The 27,368-nt window shown below is 41.2% G+C and overlaps 1 protein-coding gene and 1 long non-coding RNA gene across 3 annotated transcripts in view; one reads left to right on the forward strand and one right to left on the reverse strand.

Annotated features, from left to right (window-relative positions):
* The first annotated feature begins 6,162 nt into the window (after positions 1-6,162).
* On the forward strand, positions 6,163-18,439 carry LRAT (lecithin retinol acyltransferase). Of its 2 annotated transcripts, none has more exons than XM_055111953.1 (3): positions 6,163-6,349; positions 9,652-10,192; positions 14,313-18,439. In XM_055111953.1, exons 2-3 carry the CDS (start codon positions 9,653-9,655, stop codon positions 14,463-14,465), a joined length of 693 nt encoding a protein of 230 aa, XP_054967928.1. In that variant the 5' UTR covers positions 6,163-6,349; position 9,652; the 3' UTR covers positions 14,466-18,439. The 2 variants fall into 2 exon arrangements, with proteins under 2 accessions (XP_054967928.1, XP_003822625.1); XM_003822577.4 differs by lacking the exon at positions 6,163-6,349 and adding an exon at positions 9,448-9,548.
* A 1,302-nt stretch (positions 18,440-19,741) lies between these two features.
* Positions 19,742-27,368, reverse strand: part of LOC134730296 (uncharacterized) — a 28,413-nt gene continuing 20,786 nt past the window's right edge. Inside the window, exons 3-4 of the long non-coding RNA XR_010112051.1 lie at positions 26,243-26,359; positions 19,742-20,188 (exon numbers count right to left, since the gene is read on the reverse strand). This is a non-coding gene — a long non-coding RNA (uncharacterized LOC134730296). The remainder of the gene's footprint in view (positions 20,189-26,242; positions 26,360-27,368) is intronic.

A 27,368-nucleotide genomic window follows, 5' to 3' on the forward strand; every position in this document is an offset into this window, starting at 1 on the left:
GTAATAAATGTAAATTTTAAATAGGAATAATTATGGAATATAAGCCAAGAGAGTTAAAATTCTTAACTAATCCAAATAAGTGTAACTTACAATATAACTGTTTGATAAAATTGTAAGCAAAAACTTTATTGAATGCCCACTGTGAACTCAGAACACATTCTTATGAATATGTTGCCTTACTCAAGGAAGATCCATTTCTAGATAATATTGCTAAAATGAGTTACATAAAGTCACATTTTTGGTAAAGCACATAATTAAAATAGCTTCTTGACAATTAATCTTTCTTTTGTAATATCAGTAATTACTCTTTATTTATTCTTCTTGAATTTGTTTTTCTGAAAAAAGAATAAACCTCTGCTAGACATTTTACATTGGAGGATTCATAAACGAGTAGAGAGAAATCTTCAAGATTTCTATAATTTCACCTATAAAGCAAAATACTTGGTTAAATTATAATTAAGCACCACGTATTTTTTTTTAAAAAGATGAAAAATAGAAGAATTGTTATTTGGAAACCAAATGGTGCAGCCCTAAAAGACATACAAGAAAATTCAGTCCCTTTCAAAAGAAATAAAAACAAATATAAGAGGAGACATAATTTAAGGAAACAGAAAGAGAGTTTGGACTTTGTCATCTTATACTGGACTTGGCAGTGAGATGTGAGAATGACCATCCACAGCTATCACTAGATTGAATTCCAGGAAGGTTCAGAAGCTGAATTGACGATGAGAGTCACCAGCAGGGGAGTAATGGATAGTATCTATTGCTTTTTCTGTGATGAGTGGACCAGGGCACAAAGAGTTCAACTGATTTGCTTAGAATCATGAAGTAGGTTGTGCCAATATTCTGGGTGACACAGGACTAAAAGGAGGAAATCTAATAACAATCTAGAGGATTTCTAAGTCTGGCTAAACCTTTGGACCTGGTTCCAGGGCCACCCTCTACAGACCCCTCTATAGGTAAGGACTTGCTGAGTGTGGCCTGGCACCCTGAGGTTCACAGCATTATTGGTTTGGTTACTTGCTCTTCTACGGGAGGCAGGTCACAGGTGGATAAAACTCATGATCTAAGAGACCCCAGGTCACTCTCCCTGCTGATTGTGACCCTGATTTCCTAGGTTCTAAGGTATTTAGGGATGATTTTTGAGATGCCATTTGGCCTCTGACAATTAGAACCCATCGTAATAATATCTGATATGGTTTGGCTGTGTCCCCACCCAAATCTAATCTTGAATTCCCAAGTGTTGTGGGAGGGACACAGTGGGAGGTAATTGAATCATGGGGGCAAGTCGTTCCCATGTTGTTCTTGTGATAGTGAATAAGTCTCACGAGATCTGATGGTTTTAAAAACAGGAGTTCTGCTGCACAAGTTCTCTGTCTTTGCCTGCTGTCATTCATGTAAGACATGACTTGCTCCTCCTTGCCTTCCACCATGATTGTGAGGCTTCCCCAGATATGTGGAACTGTAAGTCCAATTAAATCTCTTTCTTTTGTAAATTGCCTAGTCTCGGGTATGTCTTTATCAAACATGCGAAAACGGACTAATACAATGTCCTTAGAGGATATCACAGAAAAAAACTAGAGCCCTCCCTTCCGGATTCCAACACCCTAGAATTAAATGAGATAAAAGAATGACAGATGCAAAAGAACAAGTGTAATGTATGTTACAACATGAAATAATTATGACCAAAGGGCAAATATTCTAGATTATTCTTTTTGAAAGTTAAACTAGGTGAACTTTAAAAATGCCTGTGATTTCTGGTTTAAACTGCTATGTAGATTAAAAACTTTATAGGTTTTTAATTTATCTTTAAAGAAAAAGGTTGGGTTGGCCACTGTGGCTCACGCCTGTAATCCCAGCACTTTTGGAGGCCGAGGCAGGCGGATCACAAGGTCAAGAGATTGAGGCCATCCTGGCCAACATGGTGAAACCCTGTCTCTACTAAAAATACGAAAATTAGCTGGGCATGGTGGCGTACGCCTGTAGTCCCAGCTACACGGGAAGCTGAGGCAGGAGAATTGCTTGAACCCAGAAGGCAGATGTTGCAGTGAGCCGAGATCATGCCACTGCCCTCCAGCCTGGTGGCAGAGTGGAGACTCCATCAAAAAAAAAAGAAAGAAAGAAAAGGTTACTGAATTTAAAAAAATTAATCCTATGTGATCCAGTTTCAGTTCCACTCACATTCTTTATGAGTAAAGTCTGGATGTTAATAAAATGAAAGTAATTCTATGTAATCTGACTTAAAGGCAAGTCACTGTAGAGGGAAACCAGGATAAAAATAAGTGTACTTAAGTCAAGTGTGTAGTTTGTACCTACAGAGGCAAACACAGGCAGCTTGGTTCTTAAGAGAGAGCTGCCCACTTGGAGTTCTCCCAATTAAGAAGTTGGAGACAAAAATCCATTTTTTTTTTCTATAGTTGCATGAGACTTTTAGGTATGAATCAGCTTCAGTTGAACTACATTGAATTTTTAGCATGGTGTGAGATAAGAGTATATTTTTAACACTGTAGGATGACTATAGTTAATAATATTATGTAGTTTCAAATAGCTAGAAGGAGGATGTTGAGTGTTCTCAACACAAATAAATGATAAATGTTTGAGATGATGGATATGCTAATTACCCTGATCTGATCACTATGCATGATATGTATCAAAACATCACTATGTACCCCATGATACTGTACAATTGTTACTTTGAACTAAAAAATTTTTAAACATTTGAAAAAGGAAATGTAACTACAAAAGACCAGAATGGTACACTGACCTTTCAGATTAACTTTAGATATTAGACATTGTATTTTCAAAAAACATATCAACAATAAGTATTGCTACAAATCATTGATGAGATAGTGTGCCTATGTCACTTAAAATTTCTCTTCAATTGAAGATACATTATTAAAGGAGCCATTGATTTTCAACACCAATTGCTGCCAAACTCCTGCTCAATCTCTTCTTGTTTTGCTATGGAATTACTCCTTTACTGCAGTATGAATGACTTCTTTTTTCCTTTTAAAACCGTTATTATGGATCCTATTAGGTTTTCTAAGTACTAGACAGTGATTGATCTTCTTTTTCTTATAATTACTCCCCCGAAAATTGACTAGCAGTTAAGACACTCTGAAGGGCCTGAGTAATTTGATTTTTGTAGGCCCGGTGCTCCATGAACCCTTGGAGGGGTTTAGAGAGCATCTCATTCCAGTCTAGCACAGGCAGGACAGTATACACATGAGGGCTCTGAGGCCTCAAGAGGGTCAGCAATCTCACAGAGCATCAGATATGAGTATTTAAAGCAAAGCATGACATTAAAAGTTATTTGTCTTCATGTCTCTAAAATGTCTACCTATTTAGGATTTTTGAAATATAATAGCAACATTCATTGCTGCTGTGGTAGTTGGTAGTACTGATGCTTCTCAATGCTGGTCTGTTTGATGATAGCAATACCCAATTTCTCAGTACATTTCCTGTATGAATACAGTGGCACTGCAGCTTTCTTCTGAATTTCTGAATACGTAGCCAAAGGCTATAGTCATATTTCCTTTTGTTAACAATCCTGGGTCATCCAATATTCATATCTATTATTGTCTCATAATAATAAATTAGGATCTAAAGCAAACAAGATTAACTTATAAAGTAGCTGCTATATTTCTTCCAAGTGACTCAGAAGTAACATGCCTTGCTGTTTATTGTTTCTATTTAAAAGTGGAATATGCTTTATGTTTTGTGGGCATATCAAATGTTTTACTCATTTCTTGATATCATTTTATCATTTCTGAAATAGACATTTGGGGTGTTTTCTGCTTTGTGAGAGGCATTTTTGAACAAATGCCAGGTTTTAGTCTTTGTTTTTATGATTATAAACCACTTCATTGGTGAACAGCCAGAGGAGCAGAGCTCTCAGAAAGCTCCCAAATCTCCTGAGTGTGAGTCTCTGTGTGCTGGCTGCATGCTGACTGTGTCCATTTTACTCAACTCCAAAACACTTGCCTGCTTCCTGCTCACCCCTGTGGCTCTGTGCCAGTCCTCAGAACGTGTTTGTGAGTAAAGGTATGTCCTTTGTCTACACTGCATTCTTGGATGACTGTGCTGTCAAACGAGAAATGGAAAAGCCCCTCTGCCTTACTTTGTTTCTCTGAATAATACAAATATTGCAGATGATGCATCACATTATGAATTTTCATAGAATACTGCAATGTATTTGATTCTGTTTAATTCTCAAAATAGCCCTCTGGATATTATTTCCCTTTTAGAAAGACGGAATTGAGGCTCAGAGGTGGCAAGTGACTTGTCTGAGATTATTTTGTTGTAAATGGCACTTCCAGGCCCTTAACTCAGGATTTCTGCCTTTCTGCCTCCTACCTCTGCATCACAGCTGCCTCAACCTGTTGTTAATTTTATATTAAGCTGTATTAATTGGGGCTAGGAGTCTTCATAATGCTAAATGTAAATTCTTTGTTTTGTTCAATGTTCTTATTTTATGGTTGGCAAACAAAAACAACAAAACAGCATTGACAACAACAGAAACAACCAACTGAAGCTGCAGCTTTTAATCTTTCTAAAGACAACAGGCTAAAGTGAGGTCCTCATAATAAGATGCTAGTCACCAGGAAGGAAGCCAGGGGAAAATCTCCTCCCAGGGGGTAATTGATCCCTATTGGCCTAACACTGCATGTAGCACTGAGTTAGGAGGCTCCATGGAGAAGTGTCTGCTTCTTTTCCTCTGCTGTCAGAACAAAGTTCACAAACAACTTTGTTTTCCCCACACCCTTGGAGTTGTTAGCTAGTTAGGGCCCCTATTTATGTCCAGGGGACCAGACCTGGACATTTGTAAAAGAACTGAATATAGATGGATAGCTAAGAAAAAAACAAATGTTAAGATTATCATTATTTATAGCCCAATGATTTAGTAATCTAAAAAAATCCAAGAACAACAAAATAATCCCTAAGAAGGACAAGAATTTTAAAACATGCAGTTTAGAAAACCAAATTTCTCAGGCCTAGAGCTCAAGTAAAAGAAAATCTGAGATAATGAAGTCTGGAACACTGGGCCTGCATTCTGCTCCTGACTCTGTGCTCTTGGGTAAGACATTGAACTTCCCCACCCCAGATTCATCCTACACCCTAAGGAGGGTGTAGGATTTTGTAGCCTTCCTAGTGATGGCATACTATTAATCAGAACCTTAATCAGCTCTATTCTCACTATCCCAGTAAAATGTTAAAAATTAGACCTCGTGACATGAGAGAAGAGGGGAAATTAATTACAGATTACAAAGAAAGTGTGGGATCTAAGTTTAGGGTGAGGTGTTTTATTGAACCTCTAGGGTTGGTCATAGCACCTGCCATATAGCAGGTATTCAATAAATGATGTGTAACGGGTGGTTAGACTGATGGAAAGGCAGGCCTTCCCAGTGATGGTAAAGGACCTGGGGCAAAAAAGACCTGTGGTTGAGTCCTGATCCCCACACATTAGCACACTGACTAGACGAAGTTATAAGCTTCAATTTCTTCCTGTGTAAAATGGAGATAATACCTCATAGAGTTATGAGGATTAAATAAGAAAATGCTTAGTTCAGTGCCTAATACACAGGAAGCACACCGTAAATATTAGTTATTATTATTACTAACACTGTGATCATATCTTCCATCCAAAGACTTCTCTGAGGAGCAGGGGGCATCCAGAGATAAAAAGCCTGCAGGTGGGAAATCTGTTAGCCTTCTAGGGCGTTAGGTTTCTGCGGAACTCTGCACCTCTTCCCTGTCCTAGTTCTTAAGAACAGAAACTCTCCAGGGACCTCTGGTGAGGTAGCCGTGGGAAGATGAGGTGCAGAAGTAAGCTGGGACCTGTGAGCCTCAATTTCGGCCTCTTCTGCGCTGAGACCCAAGCGGATCTTGCTTGGCCTGTATGCGTTACTAGGGGAAATGGACGTGGGCCTGAGCGCGGCAGGTGCGAGGGCGCTGCCCCGGGGCCGACCACCCTGCGGGGACACTGTAGCTGTCATTCCTTCTTCTGCAGGCGGGTAGGGGAAGCGGTGGCCAAAGTGGGAGTCGACCGCTCAGCACAGTCTGTCTGAGTGTTGACCAGGAAAGTCCAGGCTCTTTCTAAATCTCGCCGCCAGACCTGGTGACGCATTCGCATGTATTTAAGGCGTTCGCACGCAGAACGTTATCACAGAATGTAGCCACCTTTCTTAACGATCCGGGAAACCAGAGGTCTCTCCAGCTACTCAGGGTAGAGGAATTTCTCCTATCTCCAAGTGACATCTTCTGATTTCGAAGAACTAATGTTAGATTTCTCTTGGGCCTTTCCACCTACAGCTATAGTCTTCCCTTTGTTTAGCTAAAATTGAGGCAGGTAGGAAAATATTATTGGGGGCATAAGCCTATTAGTGTGTAAACGTATTTTTATGAAGTGTGCCTCCAGGGAGCCATTAAAAACTGACCTCTCAACCACAGAAATAGATGAGATTTTGAGAACATTGAGAAGCTGCCTTTTGCAAAGTAAATTTGCAATGGTCCTTGACGAAGGGGGGTCGGGGGCGGGGAGAAGTCCAGCCGAGGGAGGAGCTCATTCCACGCTATATTTTTGCAGTTGAAAAGCTGCCTAATCATCGCTAACCGCTTCCCGCATAAGAGTTCTGGGAAGACTTCAGAAACAAGGCAAATGAAGACTTTTCACTGCCTCCTTCGGGCTGTCGCTTCCGGAAGCCGAAGTCCTAGCACGCAGAGCAGCAGGAGAGGGTTACTTTCAGGCAATTCCACTGAGCAAAATAAATCATTTAATGGCATAACGTTCTGGCTTAAAAAATTGGAATTTATCAGAGGCAAAAATATCCTTCAAGAAACTATGGACACTCCGCGCCCTATTCATTTCCATGGCAGCAGAGTATCTGCATCTTGAGCCACCTATACAGATTCATGCCTCGTATCGCTCTCACCTCCTTTCTTTTTGAAGTAAAGCCCTTTCCCAAGAAGGCGGCCAGAAAGTGGACCCCACCGGGGGAAAAAGAAAAATGAAACGCAAATCAGCTTGGCACTGCTTGCGTCTTCCAAAACGCGGTGGGACAAGGCTATTGAGTCTATAGCTAATTCTTTCATGTATATAAAATGTATACATATGTATTTATTTTTATATGCATAAAAGAATTCATATATATGTATATAGCTATGTGGAGCCCTGAAGCAATTCTCCATGCTTTTGTCTCCCTCAAGTTCCCCAGGTGGAGGCAGTCATAAGCATTATAAGCCGCCTTAGTGACCACCAGGGACGGAAACCGTTAATTATCACGTTTCCTTTCATCTCCAGGGGCCCTTTGGCCCGTGACACAAGAGGCTTCGGTATTGGCGCTTTCCCAGAACTGGCCCAGAGGAGCCAGTTCAGAGTCTGACGTCGGGTCTGCATTGAACGTACACACCGAGGTCTATCAGACTCCCCCGATTTTAGCGAAGGGTGCTGACTGCTGTGCTGCTAGAGGCTAGCAAGCTCCCTGTGCGCAGCTGATTAGTTTCAGCAACTCGCCACCTGGGCGCTTTTCTTTAAATTTTGGGAGTAAACTGGGAAAATAAAAAAATCTCCACGTCCACTGGCTCTCTCCCCTTCTCCAACTTCCTCTTTCGACTCGTTTGTGGGAGTTTTCTCCTCTTTGCTGGGACTATAATGTGATGCGCAATCGTTTGTGAATGAACAAAAGTCACCGGCAAGCAGGGAGACGGGGACAGATCGCTGACGGCAGATTGAGGGTGGCAGCAAAGGCCCGGCCTCCAAGGATAATGGGGAGCCGTTTTCCCTCACGCCTGGTCTCTATGGCCCCCTTCGTCTTCCAGGTAAAATGAATGTTCCTTCATCCATCATCCGCAGAGTACCCTCAGGCGTGCGTAGAATCTGCTGATGAAACCTATTAGCGCCGACTGGGCAGCTTTGTGGAGCCACCCGAGGCTATCCATTGTGGCCTTTGTCTGCAGAATTTAAGCATTTACATAATGCATTAGCACGGAACTCAGCACCGGGTGGGGACATCGCGTGCCAAGCCTGGCGCGGCCAACGCTTCAGCGGCTCCCTCACCCGGCAGCTCCCTAGGACCACCCTCGAGGAGGCATTGGAGTCGGGCTGCAGGCGCACGGGCAAAGAACTTAGCATCTCATCCAAGTACTTCGCCTTCCTTGGCCGTCTCCGGGAGGTTATGCTTAAAAACATAAAAATAAAAATAAAAATAAAAATAAAGGGAGGCGGACAAAGTTTCGGTGGGTGAACTGAAGCTGGCTCCATGTGACCCTGAAGCCGGAGAAATAAACTTAACATGAATCTTGCTTTCCTGGCGGGCGTTGGGACCTCGCCGTTTTTCATGCCAACCGTTGGAAGCTTCGTACTCAACGGCCACAGGTGCCTAGGAGCGCAGAGAGGCCTCGGGTTCAAATCACCGGCGCGCAGGGCCTGGACTCGCGGGTAGCGACCCCCCCAACCCCCCCCCCGCCCTACACACACACCCTCGCGCCGGCTGAAAGCATGGGGGATTCAGGGCATTTGAAAAAAGAGGGGCTGGGCGCGGTGGCTCACGCCTGTAATCCCAGCGCTTTGGGAGGTCCAGAAGGGCGGATCACTTGAGGTCAGGAGTTCGAGACCAGCCTGGCCAACACCAGCCTGACCAACATGGTGAAACCCCGTGTCTACTAAAAATACAAAAATTAGCCAGGCGTGGTGCCTGTAATATCAGCTACTTGGGAGGCTGAGGCACGAGAATCGCTTGAACCTGGGAGGCGGAGGTTGCAGTGAGCCCAGATCGCGCCACCGCCCTCCTGCTCTGGGTGATAGAGCAAGGCACTGTCTCAAAACAAAACAAAACAAAACGAAAGATTCGGTCAGGAAAGAATCTGCAGGCATTCGAGGCGCTCGCACTTTGCAAAGTAAATGCAATCTCTTTATTAAGCCGAAGTCCCTCATATCTATCCTTTTAGAGGAAGGTGGTCCAACTCAGAAATCTCGCCCAAGAGGACTTTCCACCGAAGACTACCGCGAAGTGCCAGGAACTCGCCCCAGTCCCGACAGGTGCAGGACCTTTCGTGCCGCCACACCTTGGGACTCTACCTCCCTAAATAGGCCACTTAAAAGCCAGTAGTGCAACCGGGATCCCGCGGCGATAAAGAATCACTGTGCAGAACCCTGGAGCTGGGAGTCGGCCCGCCCCCCTCCCAAAGAAACCGGGATCCCGCGTCCTCCCCGCCGCTAGCGCAGCGCGCCGGCGGCGCCCAATCAGTGAGCTTTCCGGGTCTGTGACGGCCTTCGGCTCCGCCCCCTCGACGGCCATAAAAAGTCGCAGCGAAGCCTGCACCTCTTGAGCACCGCGCGCGGCCCTGCCCCCGGCACGGCCCCCAGGTGCGCTCCTTCTCCGGCTGCTTGTAGCACTGGTCTCACTGTCCCCGCCGTCAGCCACCGGTTCCTTATCCGTCTCATTCCCCATTGTGGCTTGGCTGAGCCGGTCGCCAGGCCTCGCTGTCCTCCTTTGCCTTCCTCTCTCCTCAGCGGCCGTACTTTGCGCCGTACCTCACCTGGCCTGCAGGTGAGCAGCAGCGCAGCACCCCTGTCCGGCGAGCTTAACTTGCCCAGCCCGGCCCCTGCCGGAGTGGCACCGGCACCTCTCCAAGACGCCCTCTTCCCTGCAGGATGAAGAACCCCATGCTGGAGGTGGTGTCTTTACTACTGGAGAAGCTGCTCCTCATCTCCAACTTCACGCTCTTTAGTTCGGGCGCCGCGGGCGAAGACAAAGGGAGGAACAGTTTTTATGAAACCAGCTCTTTCCACCGAGGCGACGTGCTGGAGGTGCCCCGGACCCACCTGACCCACTATGGCATCTACCTAGGAGACAACCGTGTTGCCCACATGATGCCCGACATCCTGTTGGCCCTGACAGACGACATGGGGCGCACGCAGAAGGTGGTCTCCAACAAGCGTCTCATCCTGGGCGTTATTGTCAAAGTGGCCAGCATCCGCGTGGACACAGTGGAGGACTTCGCCTACGGAGCTAACATCCTGGTCAATCACCTGGACGAGTCCCTCCAGAAGAAGGCACTGCTCAACGAGGAGGTGGCGCGAAGGGCTGAGAAGCTGCTGGGCTTTACCCCCTACAGCCTGCTGTGGAACAACTGCGAGCACTTCGTGACCTACTGCAGATATGGCACCCCGATCAGTCCCCAGTCCGACAAGGTATGATGTGTGACTCCCAGGGGAAGTGGGCTCCGCGGAGATGCCCCCTCCCATCCCTGACCTTTTCTCTTCCCCGCGAGTAGGGATCTAATTCCTGGACACCTCCCCCACCACTTCCATACCATCCTTTTTCTTTTTCTTTTTCTTTTCTTTTTTTTTTTTTTTTTTTTTTTGAGACGGAGTCTCGCTCTGTAGCCCAGGCTGGAGTGCAGTGGCGCGATCTCCACTCACTGCAAACTCCGCCTCCAGAGTTCACGCCATTCTCCTGCCTCAGCCTCCTGAGTAGCTGGGACTACAGGCACCCGCCACCACGCCCGGCTAATTTATTTTTGAATTTTTAGTAGAGATGGGGTTTCACCGTATTAGCAAGGATGGTCCCGATCTCCTGACCTCGTGATCCTCCCGCCTCAGCATCCCAAAGTGCTGGGATTACAGGCGTGAGCCACCGTGCCCGGCCTTCCATAACATTCTTAAAGTTCTAGATTAAGTAAGGAAAGTTCTGGTGTTCCTAAGGTAGGCTAAGTAAATAAGCAAATGGCAACGTGCGTTGCAGGATATCTCGAAATGCTTAGAGAAAGGATGTGGCAATGCAGGACCGCTTCCAGAGATTCCAGAGCTGCCCAGTATTGCTGCAGAAGTCATCAGGTGTCCACCCACAATGTAGTTCAAACGACAAAGGGCAAGTGACTGGGGGTGGGGGATACAAGGAATCGGTCACCGCTGCTTGCAACTTTAACCAAGAATTTCACTTGAAAGGAAGAGGTCCAGAGTTTATATTTAATCTATAACACTATAAACAAAGTGTGTGCCTTTAAAATAAGGAACCATGCAGTTTTCTCCCTTTGAAAGCTGCATAGAGGGATTTTTCATTGCTTGCTATAAGCTATCAAAATTCCCAGTAAGAGGGCCCCCCTGGTAGGTCCCTTATTCTTTGTGTTGGTGCTTCAGAGTTGTATTTTCCATGGTATTCTGAATTCTTTCTGGGTTGGCTTTAATCCTCATCTAGACTTCATTGTTAAGCATCCTTTACCCATTAGCCCTAAAGGTAGATTACATTGTTTATGGGTTCCCCAGAGATCAATACAATTAGTTTTCAAGAAGAGATGTTAAACATTGGAAGGTAATTTTTATGAGTATTTTGAAAAAATACTCATGATTATTAAATTAGCCACAAATCCAAAGGGAAAAATGGATTTTTATTTCCTTTTAAACCTCTTAACTTTTAAAAATAGTTAAGATTTTAAGACTGAAACTTCACTTACAATTGGAAACTTTCTCAGCCTTCATTGCACTTGTTAAAGAAGTCATTGTTAATGTTCAGTCTTTATAATGGAAACCTGGGCAATAACATATGAGCTTTAGTGTTACTCTTCATGTTTAGATATTTTTGGGACCAGAAAAAGCTAAGTCAGTTTTTTTCATGTAACCAGTTTTTTAATTGCTCCACATCTTGGTTAATTTTTTTGACCCATTTAGGAACATCTTTCTCTATCCTCTGTGGGAGAGCATGGAAGTATTTTGCTTTTATAGATCGGTGTATGAAACTCCTTATGGATTTTATAGAGCCACAAAAGACTCAATCTAGGAATTCTTTTCCAAGTAAAATAAAAATACATTTAGAGCACTGTGCAGCGATTCAAGAATCACAGCTCTAGTCCAGGCCTGTTTAGAAATGAACTCCACCACATTTACAAACACGGGCTCCCAAAGTGTACAAAAGGAAACATGTCAGATTTACTTAGGAACCAAGCAAATCATTTCTCTAAGGAAAAACAGTATTTCTATCAGGTAATTAGGAGTTACCCTTTCATGGAACACATATAGCGCTGCATTATATATTTCTACAGAAAAACAGTAACTAGTGCTTTTGTAAGGTAGTAAAATATTTAATCTGCATAAATAACTAGTTGGAGTAGTTTTTCATCTTTGGAAACTTTGTTAGGGTCTACAGAAGTAGAGAAGTGTTTTAATTGCTGTTGCTGCATAGCACCTCTTGTGAAACTGAGTTTTGTCTTCACTTTGAATGGTCTAACAAACAATTTGGCCACAGAGTAGATTTCCCGGGGGAAAAAAAAAAGTTTTCATCCCAAATTTCCTAATTCTACAAACTGTTTTTGAACATGCACTGAGAGAAGTAGGTCATTAATACTGAAGGAAGGACTGGTTTCTACTTCTTAGAAACATAACAAATTATTTGATTCTGGGTCTGATTGCTGAGTTCTCCATAATGCAACTAATATTAACATGAGAGTTACAAAGTTGCCTCTTACTTAAATTTGAGTTAATAAAAACTCTCAAGAACACACTACCCTAAGGAAAACACTGCAATTAGTTTGCAAATGAATGAACTGGAAAAGAACATTTACTCCTTTGTGGTAACACTCTATTTTACAAGTTTAGAAGTCATAAAATAATGGGATTTTTATAATACTGTTGACAATCAGTATTTTGTAAACTAAAAATTCCTTTGGTTAATAACTATTACTATTCCTTATGCTTTTTCTACTATGATTTTTTTTACTTTGTTAATACTGCTCTTTCATTGCCAAAAATGATTGCAAATGCCCCTTTTCATTTGTGTGGATTGAGTGCTCACAAGAGTGTTCCTACAGACTTATTGACCCCTTCTAGAAATTTCCTACTGTTGAGCACCACTAAAGATGCCTGCTGGTCTGCTGACCAAGTGAACAGGAACAGGGTATTAGACATGAGTTGCTTTTTGAGAAAAATCTGCTTTTGTGGGAAATACAGTCGAAAATGATTCTGATTGACTTAACTATAAATTATCAAGGAAAAAATAAGGATAACTGTATTTACAACTTAGTCATTTACAAAAATATGTCTTCCATCAACCTCCTTTTCTCCCTGTCCTGAAAACTTCAATTTGATCTTTACCATCTTAAAATAGTATACTTCTCAATGCCTTGCTAGTTTATTAAAAAAGGACAAATAGTATGTCTGATAGAAAAATAGGCCAACATCTAGATAAGAGTTTCACACTTGTTTAGGTAATTGTGTAAAAGTATGGATAGAGATAACCATGCTGTCAAAGTGGTGTATTAAAACATATTGAACTTGTTCATTCTATCACTTAATAATTTGGAAACCTAGCTGCCCAGTACCATGTAAGCCACTGTAGAAAACCCTAAAAGAACATAAAATGCCATGTCTAGAAACAGAGCTTAAAATTAGTATGAATAGCAAAACCCATATAGAAATGACTGACAATCACTGCATTCTGGCATCAACGGCAATATGGTAGAGATAACTGTCAACAAATAGAGTACTAATAATAATCACTGTAATACCTTATGTTTATACAGCACGTAGAAGAATACAGAGGACTTGTGCATCAAACATCTCAGTTAATCCTCAGAACAATTTGAGTGTTCCCATTTGACTACTTGAGGTGACATAGCCAATAAGAGCTGGAGCCAGGACTCAGACATAGGCCATCATTTCTAAGTAAAATTATTTTTCTAAGGAAAACATTACACATATTAGAAGGATGCATTCCTCAGGGGTAGGGACAATATTTGTCTTTTTTTCCAGCAGCCAGTTATGTGTCACATAATTGATCCTGAATTTAGCATATTTAGTCAGGAAATGGGATTTGACAATAAAATTAGACTTTCTATGCCTGTAGATTTTGAGACTTATAAAAAAGTTATCATTGGTATCATTAGATTTTAGAATGGCAGATTGGAGGAATTGAATCTACTTTTAATTGGCCAAATTCTATTATTTTTACTCAAGATTAGAGACACCTCTTTGCTCATCTAATTTTAAAATATGCTATTATTGATAAGCAGTTTGATGTTTTAAACCTTTAGTCCTGAATAACTATGTGGTTATACTTTCTATAGTTTTCTATAAATGCTGTATTTACATAGGCAACTGCCATTATTAACTTAGTTGCCTAAGGGATCATTTCTGCTACTATACGGTATAGAATCAGAACTGGACTCTTAACATTGTAAATTTTTTTGTAAGTCATAAGAAAAAGTCTAGTTCTTCTGGTAGACAGAAAATAGCTGGGAAAACTGATTTACTGTTTGATATATGTGATTCTTCTTGGGTTTAGCCACCTTTCCTAATTTTCCAATATTTTATTTTCCAGTTTTGTGAGACTGTGAAGATAATTATTCGTGATCAGAGAAGTGTTCTTGCTTCAGCAGTCTTGGGATTGGCGTCTATAGTCTGTACGGGCTTGGTATCATACACTACCCTTCCTGCAATTTTTATTCCATTCTTCCTATGGATGGCTGGCTAACTTCATACCCCCATGTCAGTGTGTGTATTCTGTATGTAAATATGTTTATATTTATAGAGCATCAATCAATATAAGCATTATTGAGAAAAATGTGACCCGTAACACTGTGTTCTGGATAAAAATGTGATTAGGAATCACGCAAAGTGCTTACTGTGTAAGCCCAAGAACAAAGGCTTTCTGAATCTTCTCAGGCAGTTCAGATTTAAAGCACCATCCAAACCTTGGAAATACGACAGGTTGTGGTAGAATTCAGCAATATGAGAAAACCAGCCCCTAAAATGATAGCCACAAGAGATTAATTGTGTTTTTTTTTTCTCCTGTAATCCTTGTACTGTTTGGCTGAATTTGAAGATTGGAAGACTTATATAGAGACCAGTAACTTTACTGTAAATTTACTTTGTTTCATTGAAAAAACAAATTGATAAACTTATATTAAACTGGAAGAATTTTCTTTATTCAAATGAAAACATGTTTGATGACTGGTCAAAAAATAAGCTCATAATCTATTTTTTTCATGTAGTATATAAGTCAAGAATGTTTTATTGTCATTATGTGAAACCAATATTGGCAAATAGTACTTTAATGATGAAGTAAATGACCAGAAATTATAGAAATCTGTGTTTTCCTGTAAAAATAGCACTATAGTATCACTTGAACAATTTGATTTGGCTTTACTTACTAGGAAGCCTGGAATTCATTATTTTTTTCCTTTTATGTGCCACTGTGGCTACTTTAAATCACTCTGAGAGGTAAATGGATATAGGATTGAAGTTATGTGGGTATTTGGCATGTGTGTGTGAAATAAATATGTAGATAGTCACATATACACAGACTGACAGATAAATTGTTCTTGATTGCTTTATTATCATCATACTAGTGTGTTCATTATAGAGTATCTGTAGAGGTGAATGTGAAAGTAAGTCCAATCTATTTTCTTATGTCATTGAATTTGTAGTGTTAACTTGCATATATGTTATTGGATGGGTTGTCTTTTAAAGCATTTACTAATGTACTCTGAAATTTTTAAAAGCCTTCAGATTTGTTTTCTAGTCACTTTTTTCCATATCATTTCTAATTATAGTTTATATCCTTAAAAGAAGGATGCCACAGTAGTATGTAAAACCCAAACAAGTAGAACCCAAGCAAATAAAATTATTTAAAATAATTTTAAAGTGGCTTAGTACTGCCAGTCATGTAAATTGATTCTGCTGAGGGTCTTATAAGAATTGAGATATAACAATGGTAAAACAAGCATTCAAGCACTTTTACAAAATTACCAAATTCTTAAAATGAAGCCACAGCTAGACTTGCATTTCAGGTATTAAAATTGCTTTCTTAACTGTCAAGAATCACAAAATAACAAATCATATTATGAGTGAATATGGGGAGGGCAGGGCCAATCAGTCAATGATAATCTGAACAAATTTTAAGAGCAGATTTTAGATTAATAATGTTTTATCACCACTAATTTGCCCACAACAAACTCAGTATTTAATTTTTCAAATTAAATATTAAATTATTTAAGTATTTTAAATAATTAAAACATTAAATGGCAACACCATAGAATAAAGGTGTTCTCTGGACCTATTCCAACCACTTAAAATTATCTTAAGTATGCATACATAAAAGCAACCACTATGAGAACTACCGTGTTAGTGGTTTTTCACTTACTGTATATTACCCTTGTAGGAATAGTTTAAGGAAATTCATTTCTTAAAAATATAGTGTCCTCAAATAATTAATTTTTTTGCAAACTTTAGTTATTACAGGCAGCAAAAACCACTGTCTGAAACTAAATCTGTGTTCAAAGATGAAGACCCCTCATTAAAAGCCAAGGACGTTCTTAAGATTGGAACTGACATAATTAGTCTTGACTTACTTCATTAAAGCAAGATTCAATTCCTTGTTCATTTGAGTGTTCATTATATGCCAGGCATTGACCAGTTGCCATTTTATGGTCCAGAATTAATATTATTATTCGTAAACTAGCTATAATAGAGTATATACAGTGCTGTGGGAACACAGGGGAAGAAGCAATTAAATCTGCTAGAAGGGTAAGAGAAATCTGTATGCAGGAGGCAATGCTAGCATTAAGCCAAGAAATAGTGTGAGGTGATCTTATCACACTGATGTGTTCAACTGTTTATGGGAAAAGGAAACTAGGATGGTTTTATTTGTGAAATGTTCTACAACGCTAGAACTGTTGAACTTCTTGGGAGAAAAGGAGAATCTTTGTTTTGTTGTGCTGAGTTTGATTAGTTGCTTAACAAAGTAGAAAGAAAAGCACATCTTCCTGATCACAGTTATAAAAGAAACCCTGAGGCCGGGCGCGGTGGCTCAAGCCTGTAACCCCAGCACTTTGGGAGGCCAAGGAGGGAGGATCACGAGGTCAGGAGATCGAGACCATCCTGGCTAACACGGTGAAACCCCATCTCTACTAAAAATACAAAATTAGCTGGGCGTGGTGGCCGGCGCCTGTAGTCCCAGCTACTCATGAGGTTGAGGCAGGAGAATGGCGTGAACCGAGGAGGCGGAGCTTGCAGTGAGTGGAAATTGCGCCACTGCACTCCAGCCTGGGCAACAGAGTGAGACTCCACCTCAAAAAAAGAAGAAGAAACCCTGAGCCATTAATGTGTCTCGTAACTTGAGGAAGTTCATGAATTTCTCTGGGCTTCATCCATTAAGATTCATCCTTATGCTCCTGCAAGTTTCTTATATTTATGTATTTCTATTCTGATTTCTGAAATGATAACCTAGTAGTGTCTGATGAAGTTTTTTCATGCTTATTTTATTCTTTGTCACAGACGAAGGAAGAATAGGACTAATTGGGGCTAAGATGAATTAATGTAAGTGTCAGATACTAGGCAGGTGTTAGGGATGAAATGATGAATGAGGCATGGACCTGTTCCTCAGAGTTTATGGCCCAGTAGACATAATTGTATTAGGACTTTCTGCAGTTGACATTTGCATAAAGCTGACTGACTGAAGGAACAGAAAGTGAGACGGTTGATTTTAACAGATATGACCAAATTTATACAAACCATGTACCAACACTTGAAAGATGGGTGGATATTTTCCAGGAAACAGATTTTGGGCAGGACATTCCATGCACTGGAAATAGCATGAACAAATGCATGAAAATTGCCTACAACATGCCTGGCACATAGCTGTGAGGTACCCTATGAGTTGTTGACTTGAAAACATGGAACTGCACAGGGCATTCAGGCAAGTGCAAGTGGTTCAGGGGCCAGCGCAGAGCAGAGTGCTGAGTAAAGATGTCAGAAAAGGAAAGCAATGGTCTGGTACAAGTCTTGTGTAGAACAAGAAGTTTAGACTTTTGAACAGGCAATCGAGATTTGGGGTTCAGAAAGATAAATCCCAAAAGTATGGAGGACAAAGGAACTCATTTTAAAGGACTAGCTAAGATGCTCAATCTCTAAAAAAAAAAGGATCTGTATTCGTGAGAGTAGAGAGAAAGGTTGTTTAGGAAGAGTCAACAGATTTTAGCAAAATCCTTTTATTTGATTCATGCATAACTCCTGATGGAGTGTCAAGGAAGACTCATTCACTTTTCTTTCCTGCCAGAAAGTTGGTTCTTGCAAAATAGATTAACTTGATGACTATGTGTATATTGGATACTCCTAATTTTAGCTCTGTTAGATATGTTTCTTTCTAAGGACAAGCAACTATGTATAGACTTGTTGTTTAAATTTTTTTTTCAGTATATATATGTTTCTTGTTTTTCTGTTTTTCTACTTCATACTGTTAATGTCAAATATCAAAAATGTTTTCCAGCAATATCAAGTTATGGCAATGGCAAAAGTCCTTGTTGTAGATGAGAAGCATATAAGAAATGGTTGCCAATCTTTGTTTTGTATGATCTATTTAGAGTTTTAACCAACCTAGATCTGTCAGCTAAGCTAATTTTATATTTGGTATACATGCATGTCAAATAAAGTTAATTTTACATACTATTCTCTCTTGTCTTTAAATTTTAAATACATAAATGTAGATCACAAACTTTTTTTTTCAGCATGGCAGCCTGAAGAATTTTGCCTTTCCAATCTTCCTTTACAGATTACCAAACATAGTTTTATGCATTTGAAGTTAAAACTTTATGTGGATCTGTCTTCAGACTGATAATATCTATGTTATCCATATCTTGAAGCCTACCTTGATTGTGTAGGAATAGGTTCTGTGTAATATTAAATAACATATCCCTTCTCCATTGCACAAAATTAAGTAACAATGACAACAAATAATTAGTCATAATATGAACTCTATACAGTTGACCCTTGGGCAAAACAAGTTTTGTTTGTTTTTGTTTTTGAGACAGGGTCTCTCTTTGTCTTACAGGCTGCAGTGTAGGGACACAATCCTAGCTCACTGTAATCTCAAACTCCTGGTCTCAAGCGTTCCTCCTGCCTCAGCCTCCTAAGTAGCTGGGACTACAGGTGCATGCCACAATGCCCAGCTAATTTTCAATTTTTTCGCAGAGATGGAGTCTTGCTATGTTGCCTGGGCTGGTCTTGAACTCCTGGCTTTACTTGACCCTCCCACCTAAGCCTCCAAAAGCACTAGGATTATGGGTGTGAGCCACCAGGCCCAGCGACAACATGGGTTTTAACTGGGTGGGTCCATTTACGTGCAAAATTTTTCAACCAAATGTGGACAGAAAACCAAGTATTCCTAGGATCTGAAACCTGCTTATATAGGGAGGGCCAATTTCTGTATATGTGGGTTCCAGTTCCTGCAGGGCTGACTGCCAGACTTGACTATGCGTGGATTTGGGTGTACATGGGGGTCCTGGGCCAATCCTCTGAAGATATCGAGGGAACACTGTAACCAGATTTATGGGTGAGGAGGTGATGGGATGTGAGTAGAAGCAAATTCCAGGGCCAGTCTTGAAATGCATTCATAGCAGTGCCAAGGACCATAGAGGTTACTGAGCTTAATGCTTAGCCATCCAACGACATTTAAAGATGTGGAAAATCAGGCTCCTAGGGGTTGAGGTGCTTCAGAGAAAGACCCAGAACTTTGCTCCAGAGTTCATTCCATTATACCTCCCTGAGGTATAATGGCTCCCTGAGGTCTCCCAGGGATTAGAAAAACTTTTCTCCAATGAATGTATTTATTTCTTGCACACCTTCTATGTACTTTAAGCAGGATCACACAAGAATAAACTGGTGAGAATCTTAGTCCTGGAATTGCTCAGACTAATGTAAATGAATGGCAAGATTTTAAAATAATGGTAGGCTTGTACAAGTGTCAGAAGAGCAGATATGAAACCTTTACCTGTCTGATGGGGACCAATAAAGGAGAGGGGTGTCACGTCACAGAAGTCTTCATTAATACCTTAACTGACCTGTAAAGAATATGAACACTTAAGGTGAAAAAGACCTCCTTTTTCCAGGCCTTTCAGGCACAGGGAGGAGCAACTATTACACAAAGGGGTGGAGTCAGGAGAACCCATATCACAGTTGGGTTACAACAGGGCGTTAAGAACAATCACTTGAGATTATATTGTTGCTGTGAGAGAAAGGTGCCAGTCCTGCCACAAAGAACTCACCACTCCTTTGGAGAAGAACAAGTCTGACTCAGATGCTGCTGCAGACAGGAGGCAAGTTCACGGAAGACTTTGCATTGTGAAAGTTTGGAGAGGAAAGAAAGCATTTCCCAAACTTTGCAACTTGGTCCCGTGAGTATTAGGAGCATGTGATTTTCTGAAACACATGAAGAAGAGGTGTGCAGTTAGTTTGTGAGGAAAAGAAACACTTTTTTTTTTTTTGGATGGGGTTTCATTTAAGGTTACAAGGAGAAGTGGAAAGTACAGAAATCACTTCAGTGCTCAGCAGATGAATAGTCACTGCTCCCTGCTCAGCTCACAACTGTTCCTGCATCCTCAAACAACTCTAGTGATATCTTCTTCTCGAGTCTGGATTCTGGTGCTGCTATTTGCTCCCACTTAGCTTATGATGGCTACTCGCGTGGCGGCCCACCTACTGCCACTAACTCACACTGCACCATTGTTTCTGCTGCCTTGTGGTTTTCATTACACTTCTACCCTGTTACTTTTAGCTTCTGCTCCACTGTACGTGGTCACTGTCTTTCATTTAAAATTGCAAAGGGATCTAACCAAGCTGACCGGTCACTATGCAATATTTGTGGTCACAGTCAACAGTTCTCTAGCCAGGCTACTGAATGGACCATTGATTCCCCTGATGGCCTTTAGGTCTGGTACCTTCAGATCAGGTGACATCCTTAGGCTAATCACTTGTTGCCAAATTGCACGACCATGTGTTCCCAGGCATGGAGATCTACTCTTATTCTTAAGGAGCTACTCATAACTGATATCGCTTGGAGGATGGCTGTCTGCTTTAGTTTAAATGGGAGACCTATATCTAATGATCACTTTAGAGAGCTTATTCTGTAGCAATATAGAGAATGGATTGGACGAGGAGAAGTAAATTAAAGAATATGAAGTCTATTACCAAGACGCAGAAGAGAAATGATGAAGACAAGATGAAGTCAGTGTCAGTGGAGATGGAGGGGAGAGAATGGATTGATTTGAGGGGTGTGAAAGATGGAGAGTGTTTCATATAGGGTCCAAAGGAAACAAAAACCATTCTAGGTACTGTCTAGTGGTGTGTGTGCGTAAGAGATACCGTGGCTTCTCCTTTCCTTTCCTCTCACCCTCCAATCTCCTGTGAGGACTTCACATTGGGCAGCTAATGCAGAAACCAGCTAACAGGAGAGCCTGAAAAACAGCCTGCTGAGCAAGGCAACAATGTATCTGAGGGACAATAGGCCGAGGCAGGCACCAGATTAGTATGACTGATTGTACTGTGGCATCATGGCTAATTTAGGGGAATTTTTTAAAAATGAGGCTTGGGAGAAGTATGAATCTGGATTTGGATCTATGAAGTCTGAGTAGCCCAGGGTCTCACAGTTCTCACAGGTAGGCAATAGGAAATTGGAGTCTCATAAGACAGAGTTCAGGGATAGGAATGTATTTGGGAGTTATTATAACAGTGGTGGTTCAGGCCAAGCATGTGAGTGAGCTAGACCATCCTGGGGAAGTTTATGAAGAACTTTTTTTTTTTTTTAAGATAAGAATGGAAGACTAGGGTCACAAACAAGGGGAAGGAAGAATGATCCAGAGTAATTCCAGGAGGAGACTGCAAAATAATGGTACAAAAAGTCAGAGCAGACCTCATACAGGAGAGATTGTATGAGGAAGCCAAGGAGGAGTGAGCTTTTGAAGGTATGGGTGTGAACAGCATCAAGATACAGAAATGAGATAAGAACTGATTAGTGCCTACATTGGATTTGGCAAAAAGGAGACTGTGAGTGACCTTGATTAATAGGCATTCCACTAACTTCAAGTATGGGGGTGTTAGGGATGTTGCAGTTGTGGGGAGAAGGCAGACTGTGGGTTGAGATTTAAATGGAAAATGACTACGAGCGTCTCTTTGTAGCAGTTTGGTGGGAGAAGAAAGAAACAGATAAAGCCCAAAGACTCAGAAAGCAGTATAACGTGATCTCTTAGTACTTCCGCATGCTTTAGAACAAAATGTACCGTGACCTGTCGCAAGTTAATTTTTGTAATTATTTTCTGAGGGACAAACACTCTTTTTTGTGACATTATCACAATTGTACTTTTTTTCCAAGACCGATTACTATCAGAGGTTCAGTCTAATCAATGAGCATTCTCATTTCTACTGGCTTCTTTGAAAAGAACACATATTCAGATTCAGAGTCTAACAGGCTCAGAGGATTGGGAAAGGGTAGAAATTAAAACTGCACTGCATGGGACTCTAGATTCTTGGGCTCTCATTCAAACAACCTGTTGAGGAAAGTCCATTACGATTCCTTCCCTTTCACGGAATGATAGAACAGAGAGATCAAGACACAGTGCAAGACTCAAACTTTCGGAAACTTTTTGACCAGCATGACCTCATAAACACTTCAGATTCTTTATAATTAAATTATTCATTGAAAAATAGAATTGAAGGTTAAATAAATCCAGGTGGTTAACAGAGCCAATGACAATCAGACGAAGTAATGGTTTCTTATCCCTTTGTCCTATACTAACCCAATTCACACAGCATCTTGAGACCACTTTATCTGGCACTTGACTGAATCACCATCCATTGAAGAAGAATATGTTAGTATTCCCAAAAAAACCTTCTTGTTTATGATGAGCCAAACAATGATTCCAAATTCAAAAATTTATCAGATAAACAACACTTGTCTGCTAAGCCTGGCTCAGCAGCAGCTGCCCCCAAGAATCTGTTCAGGCATAAGCTTTATGTTGGTCTAGACACCTGATCTGACCAGGTGTCTCACTGCTGGGTAGAAACCTAAAAGGCAGCAATTGCTACATGCTTGATGAACATCAAGATTTATTTCTTCTTCAATCCCCCCATGCCCCCAATTCTCTTCTTTACACATCACATCTCCACACACATCTTTCTCTACTTTACCTCTGACAAGTCACAGACAAATGACTGCCAGGGAATTTAACCATGGTAAATTATTTCACACTACATGCAATTTTTCTGGATGGGAAGTTGAGGTGACAATAAACTTTATATTTAAAAATATAAACGCATTTAAGGAATAATTCAAGATGGGAGAAAATCTGAAAATGAGATTGAAGGAAGTGGATTTGCACCACCTCAGTATGTTTGAGGGGCACCTCCTCTGTGAAGTGAAGCAGCAGGCAACCGTCAGGGTTCATCTCACTGCTGCAGCAGCAGCTGGTGCATCGCCACAGCTCAGCCAGATTTCTCCACTTTGCTAGTGCTCCCCCTGACCGCCCTGCGAGCCAGTGCAATGGGGATTCTCCCTCATCAGATATTTTTGAGGCAACGTTCTTTTTGCATTTATTCTCAACACACCTCAGCTGTAGGATTTCTAGTCTCAAAATACGGCTCTTTGCTTGGTTTTCAAACTCAAACTTATCCCCGCAAAAGGAAGTCCATTCTTCAGTGTGTACTAGAAAGTGGGAATGAATGGTGTAGATTAGTGGCAGTCTTTTTCTTCTTCTAATAGAGCAGAAATACAAGTTTCAGTCACTATTTTGGGGTACTGTGTGGTTTCAATGGGCATCACTGAAATAATTGTCATCATGGCTTTACCTGAGAGTTTGGACGTTTACCCTCTTACAGTGTAATTAATTACATAAAATTTGTCAACTTGCCAGTTTCCCTTTTATGTTTTATTATTTTATTTTTATTTTCTTACTTAGAGAAAAATGAATCAACTTTCATTCTCAGAACTTCGTCTTTATTTTTTTCCAATGTAAAAGAAAACTTTGTGCTCATGTTCCTATCACGTCTAGGCTCAGGTGCCTTAGCTCTCAAGGACTTCACCTGCTCTTCTGGACTTTTCCATGCAAGGTGAACAGATGCAACGTGCAGAGTGAGCACTCTGCAAGAGACCAGAGCATGAAAGCTTTATTAACATACTGAAACTATGGAATGTCACCACAAACTTGCCAAGCTGATTTATGATCAAAGTGCAGTGAAATGGCAATCCTATCTTGTAGTTATGTGACCAACGCTGAATATCATTCATAATAGCACAGAATGGGATCACAAGTTTCTTGAGGAGCCATGGATGCCCAAGTGTAGGGGAGAATCTTTAGATAATGAGCACTCCTGAACTCCAGTAATTATCAGTCAGAAGTGGACAGCCATGGCAACTGTTGGTGTGATCATCTACTGAATCAGAGATGACAACACATTCAGAGCTCCCGGATGATACAGAGGCTTAGGCCAGAGCCAATCTAATCCCTTCTGTTTATATGCAAGTTAGAGACCTATAATAACGTAGGAAACTCCAGGAAATTTTGTAACAGAACCAGAGCAAAAATCTGACTTTCCTGATACTTATTCCCTGTTCTGCTCTGGGGATTCTATATTGATGTATTGTTTGCAAGCTCTCCAGCAGATATGATTCTTATTCCACACTGGTATCATTGGTAGCTTATTTGGAGAGAAAAACTTCGATCCCAAAGTTATTGTCCCACCTAGACAGCAGGGCAGACTCTTAGAAAAGTAGAAAAGATCAATTTTTATCCCTTCTGCCCCCTTTTTTGGATTGCTTGATTCTTTTCCTTGCCAGGCTCAAATAACTTGTACAAATTTTGCCTGGTATGGAAGATACCTGGTAGAATCAAGGAGTTCTTCCAAGAACCCAGAGGATCTGTAGGGTTCCACATTTGTAGCCTTAAGCATTAACTTTTTCCTGGCAGGGCAAGGCAGCCAGCTTATTCCCATGACAGAGAATTCAGTTCCTTCACTCCTTTCATTCAGTTCACATGTATTCACTGTCCACAATATGCTAGGCATTGAACTTGGTAGTGGGGCTACAGAGGTAAAGGACAAAAGTTTCCATTCTCATGGAAAAGGTATGTTGTGACCACAGAGTTACAATTATCTGAGTTGAAAACAGCTTCAGAAAATATATAGCATTTTAGGATTTATTATTTCATAACACACTTTCACATAAGTTTGCTCATTTAATAACTGTCACCCCCATAAGGCAAAGAAGAAACTGAGCCTATAAATATCAAATGACTTAGCTTATCATATAGCCTTTTTAACCAACAAGGTAACTGTGATTCTCATTTTACAAACAAGAAGACTGAGGCTAAACACACTAAATATTTTATTCAAGATCCTATAATCAGTGATGTTATATTAAGACTCATACCTCAGTATTTTCACTCAAAATTCTGTAATATATATCACATGCCCTATTTGTAGGGAAACTAAGTAAATATAGTCATTACTTTCTTTCCAAGATCACAGTGCTACAGTTAGCCAGTGGCCACTTGACATGATGAGAAGGCAACACATTTATTTCTAATAAATAAATGTGCTTTTTGACTATAAAGTTCAACATGATATAACACTTCTTAACTTCTTAAAATCCTCACCTAGGGAAGTAGTATGGAAAGATATGGCAGTGCCTGCCCCTGGAGCCTGAAATTTAAGCTGACACAATTAATGCCTGGTTCTAGTTTTGTTAATGTATCTGTTATGGGCTGACTATCTGTGTATCCACTAAATTCATATACTGAAATCCTAACCCCTAGTGTGATGGTATTTGGAGGTGGGATCTTTGGGAGGTGATTAGAGTTGGATGACATCATAGGGTGGTGTCCCATGATGGTATTAGTGTTCTTAGAAGAAGAGAGACCAGATCTCTCTCTCTCTCTCTCTCTCCCTGCCATGTGAGGACACAGTGAGAAGGTGGCCATCTGCAAGCCAGGAAAATGACCTCCACCAGGAATGGAATCTGCCAACACCTTGGTCGTGGACTTCTCAGACTCCAGAACAATAAGAAATAAATGTCTGTTAAGTCACCCAGTCTATGGTATTTTCTTATAGCAGCTTGAGCTAAGACAGTAGCCATGCAAGTTGCACCCAGTTACACCACATACTTTTCATGTTCAGCAGTCCCCAGTGAGGACAGTATGGGGTTTATGAGCTGACAGCATTATGAACAATCTGTATTCCACAGTGAACTGTTGGCAAAGCAACTTCCTTTTGTGAAGCAACGTCACAACAGGTATTAAGATAAAACAAAAGCCTGTAATAGTAAGAGATGTGTCCCTGTATCTTGTTTGTTGTTATACATACAGATGCACACATAGGTTCCCAAACTGGGCATCTTGGTAATTGGGATTTACTCTCTAGGTGTATAAGGAAAAGTTATTTCTGGGCAACAAAATGTGCATTCCAAATTATAGTGCTGAAACTCACCTGGTCCAATGCTGAGAAGCTGGGATGCAGTGATGGCAAATGGACCACCCTGGCTCTCCACGAGTGGGCAATGGTGCAATCCTTCTCAAGGCCTCCAGGCCTATTGCAATGACAGACCTGGTTACAAATCAAAGGATATCATTTACATGTGTGATGTACATAATGTTGATTCAGCAGAAATCTGTCTTGGCCATTTTCTAAGAGTGGACAGGCCTTAATCCTCCTATAGTTCTCCCTCAGAGTCTTTAGCACTTCTAAACCAAGCCCTAGAATCTTTGCTGATGTTGTTGAGAAGCCAAGAGCGAGGCCACTGTCAGGTCAGAATGGTGAGGTCCTGAAGAAGAAATTAGCCTAGGAGATGGGAAATGTGTTGGAAGGCAAAGTGGAAGACAGGCAGGGCAAGTGGTTCATGACAGTGCCTGTTGGAAGGCCATGTGGTCCAGTCTATTCTTATAAAGACAGTCCTTCCAGCTTCACATGGCCCCTCTAGGCACTTACTAAGTGCCAGCCTGAACGTTTGCAGCAGTGTGGGAAAACAAAGACCACACCAAGTGTCCTTTGCAGATGGGGGCTCAATTGGTGGATGCAGGTCCAGCACCCTTCTTTTACCAGGGATTCTAAAATGGAGGATGGGAGGCTGAGCACAAAGGCTGATTCTTGTAATCTCAGCTACTTGGGAGGCTGAGGCAGGAGGATGACTTGAGGCCAGGAGTTTGAGACCAGCCTGGGCAACATAGCAAGACATGGTCTCTAAAAAAATTAAAAAGTTAGCCAGGTGTGGTGGTGCACCCCTGTAATCCCAGTTACTCATGAGGCTGAGGTGGGAGGATCACTTCAGCCTGGGAAGTCAAGGCTGCAGTAAGCTATGATTATGCCACTGCACTCCAGCCTGGATGACACAATGAAACCCCGTCTTATAGATGATAGATAAAATGGGCAGTGGAGGGAGGCACAGCTCAAGAGGCTAAGCCATTCCAAAACACCTCTATGCTGAAAGTTTGAAATTGATGAGTTTGCCTTGTTTATAGTTTGTCTTACTCCTTAACAAAATTCTACACTTTTCAAAGGAGTTTCTTAGTGTCTAGTAGTCACAGTGTACATAGCACTCATAAATTATAAAGCGTGA

Source organism: Pan paniscus, chromosome 3 (assembly GCF_029289425.2).
Source record: "Pan paniscus chromosome 3, NHGRI_mPanPan1-v2.0_pri, whole genome shotgun sequence".
Lineage (NCBI taxonomy): Eukaryota > Metazoa > Chordata > Mammalia > Primates > Hominidae > Pan > Pan paniscus.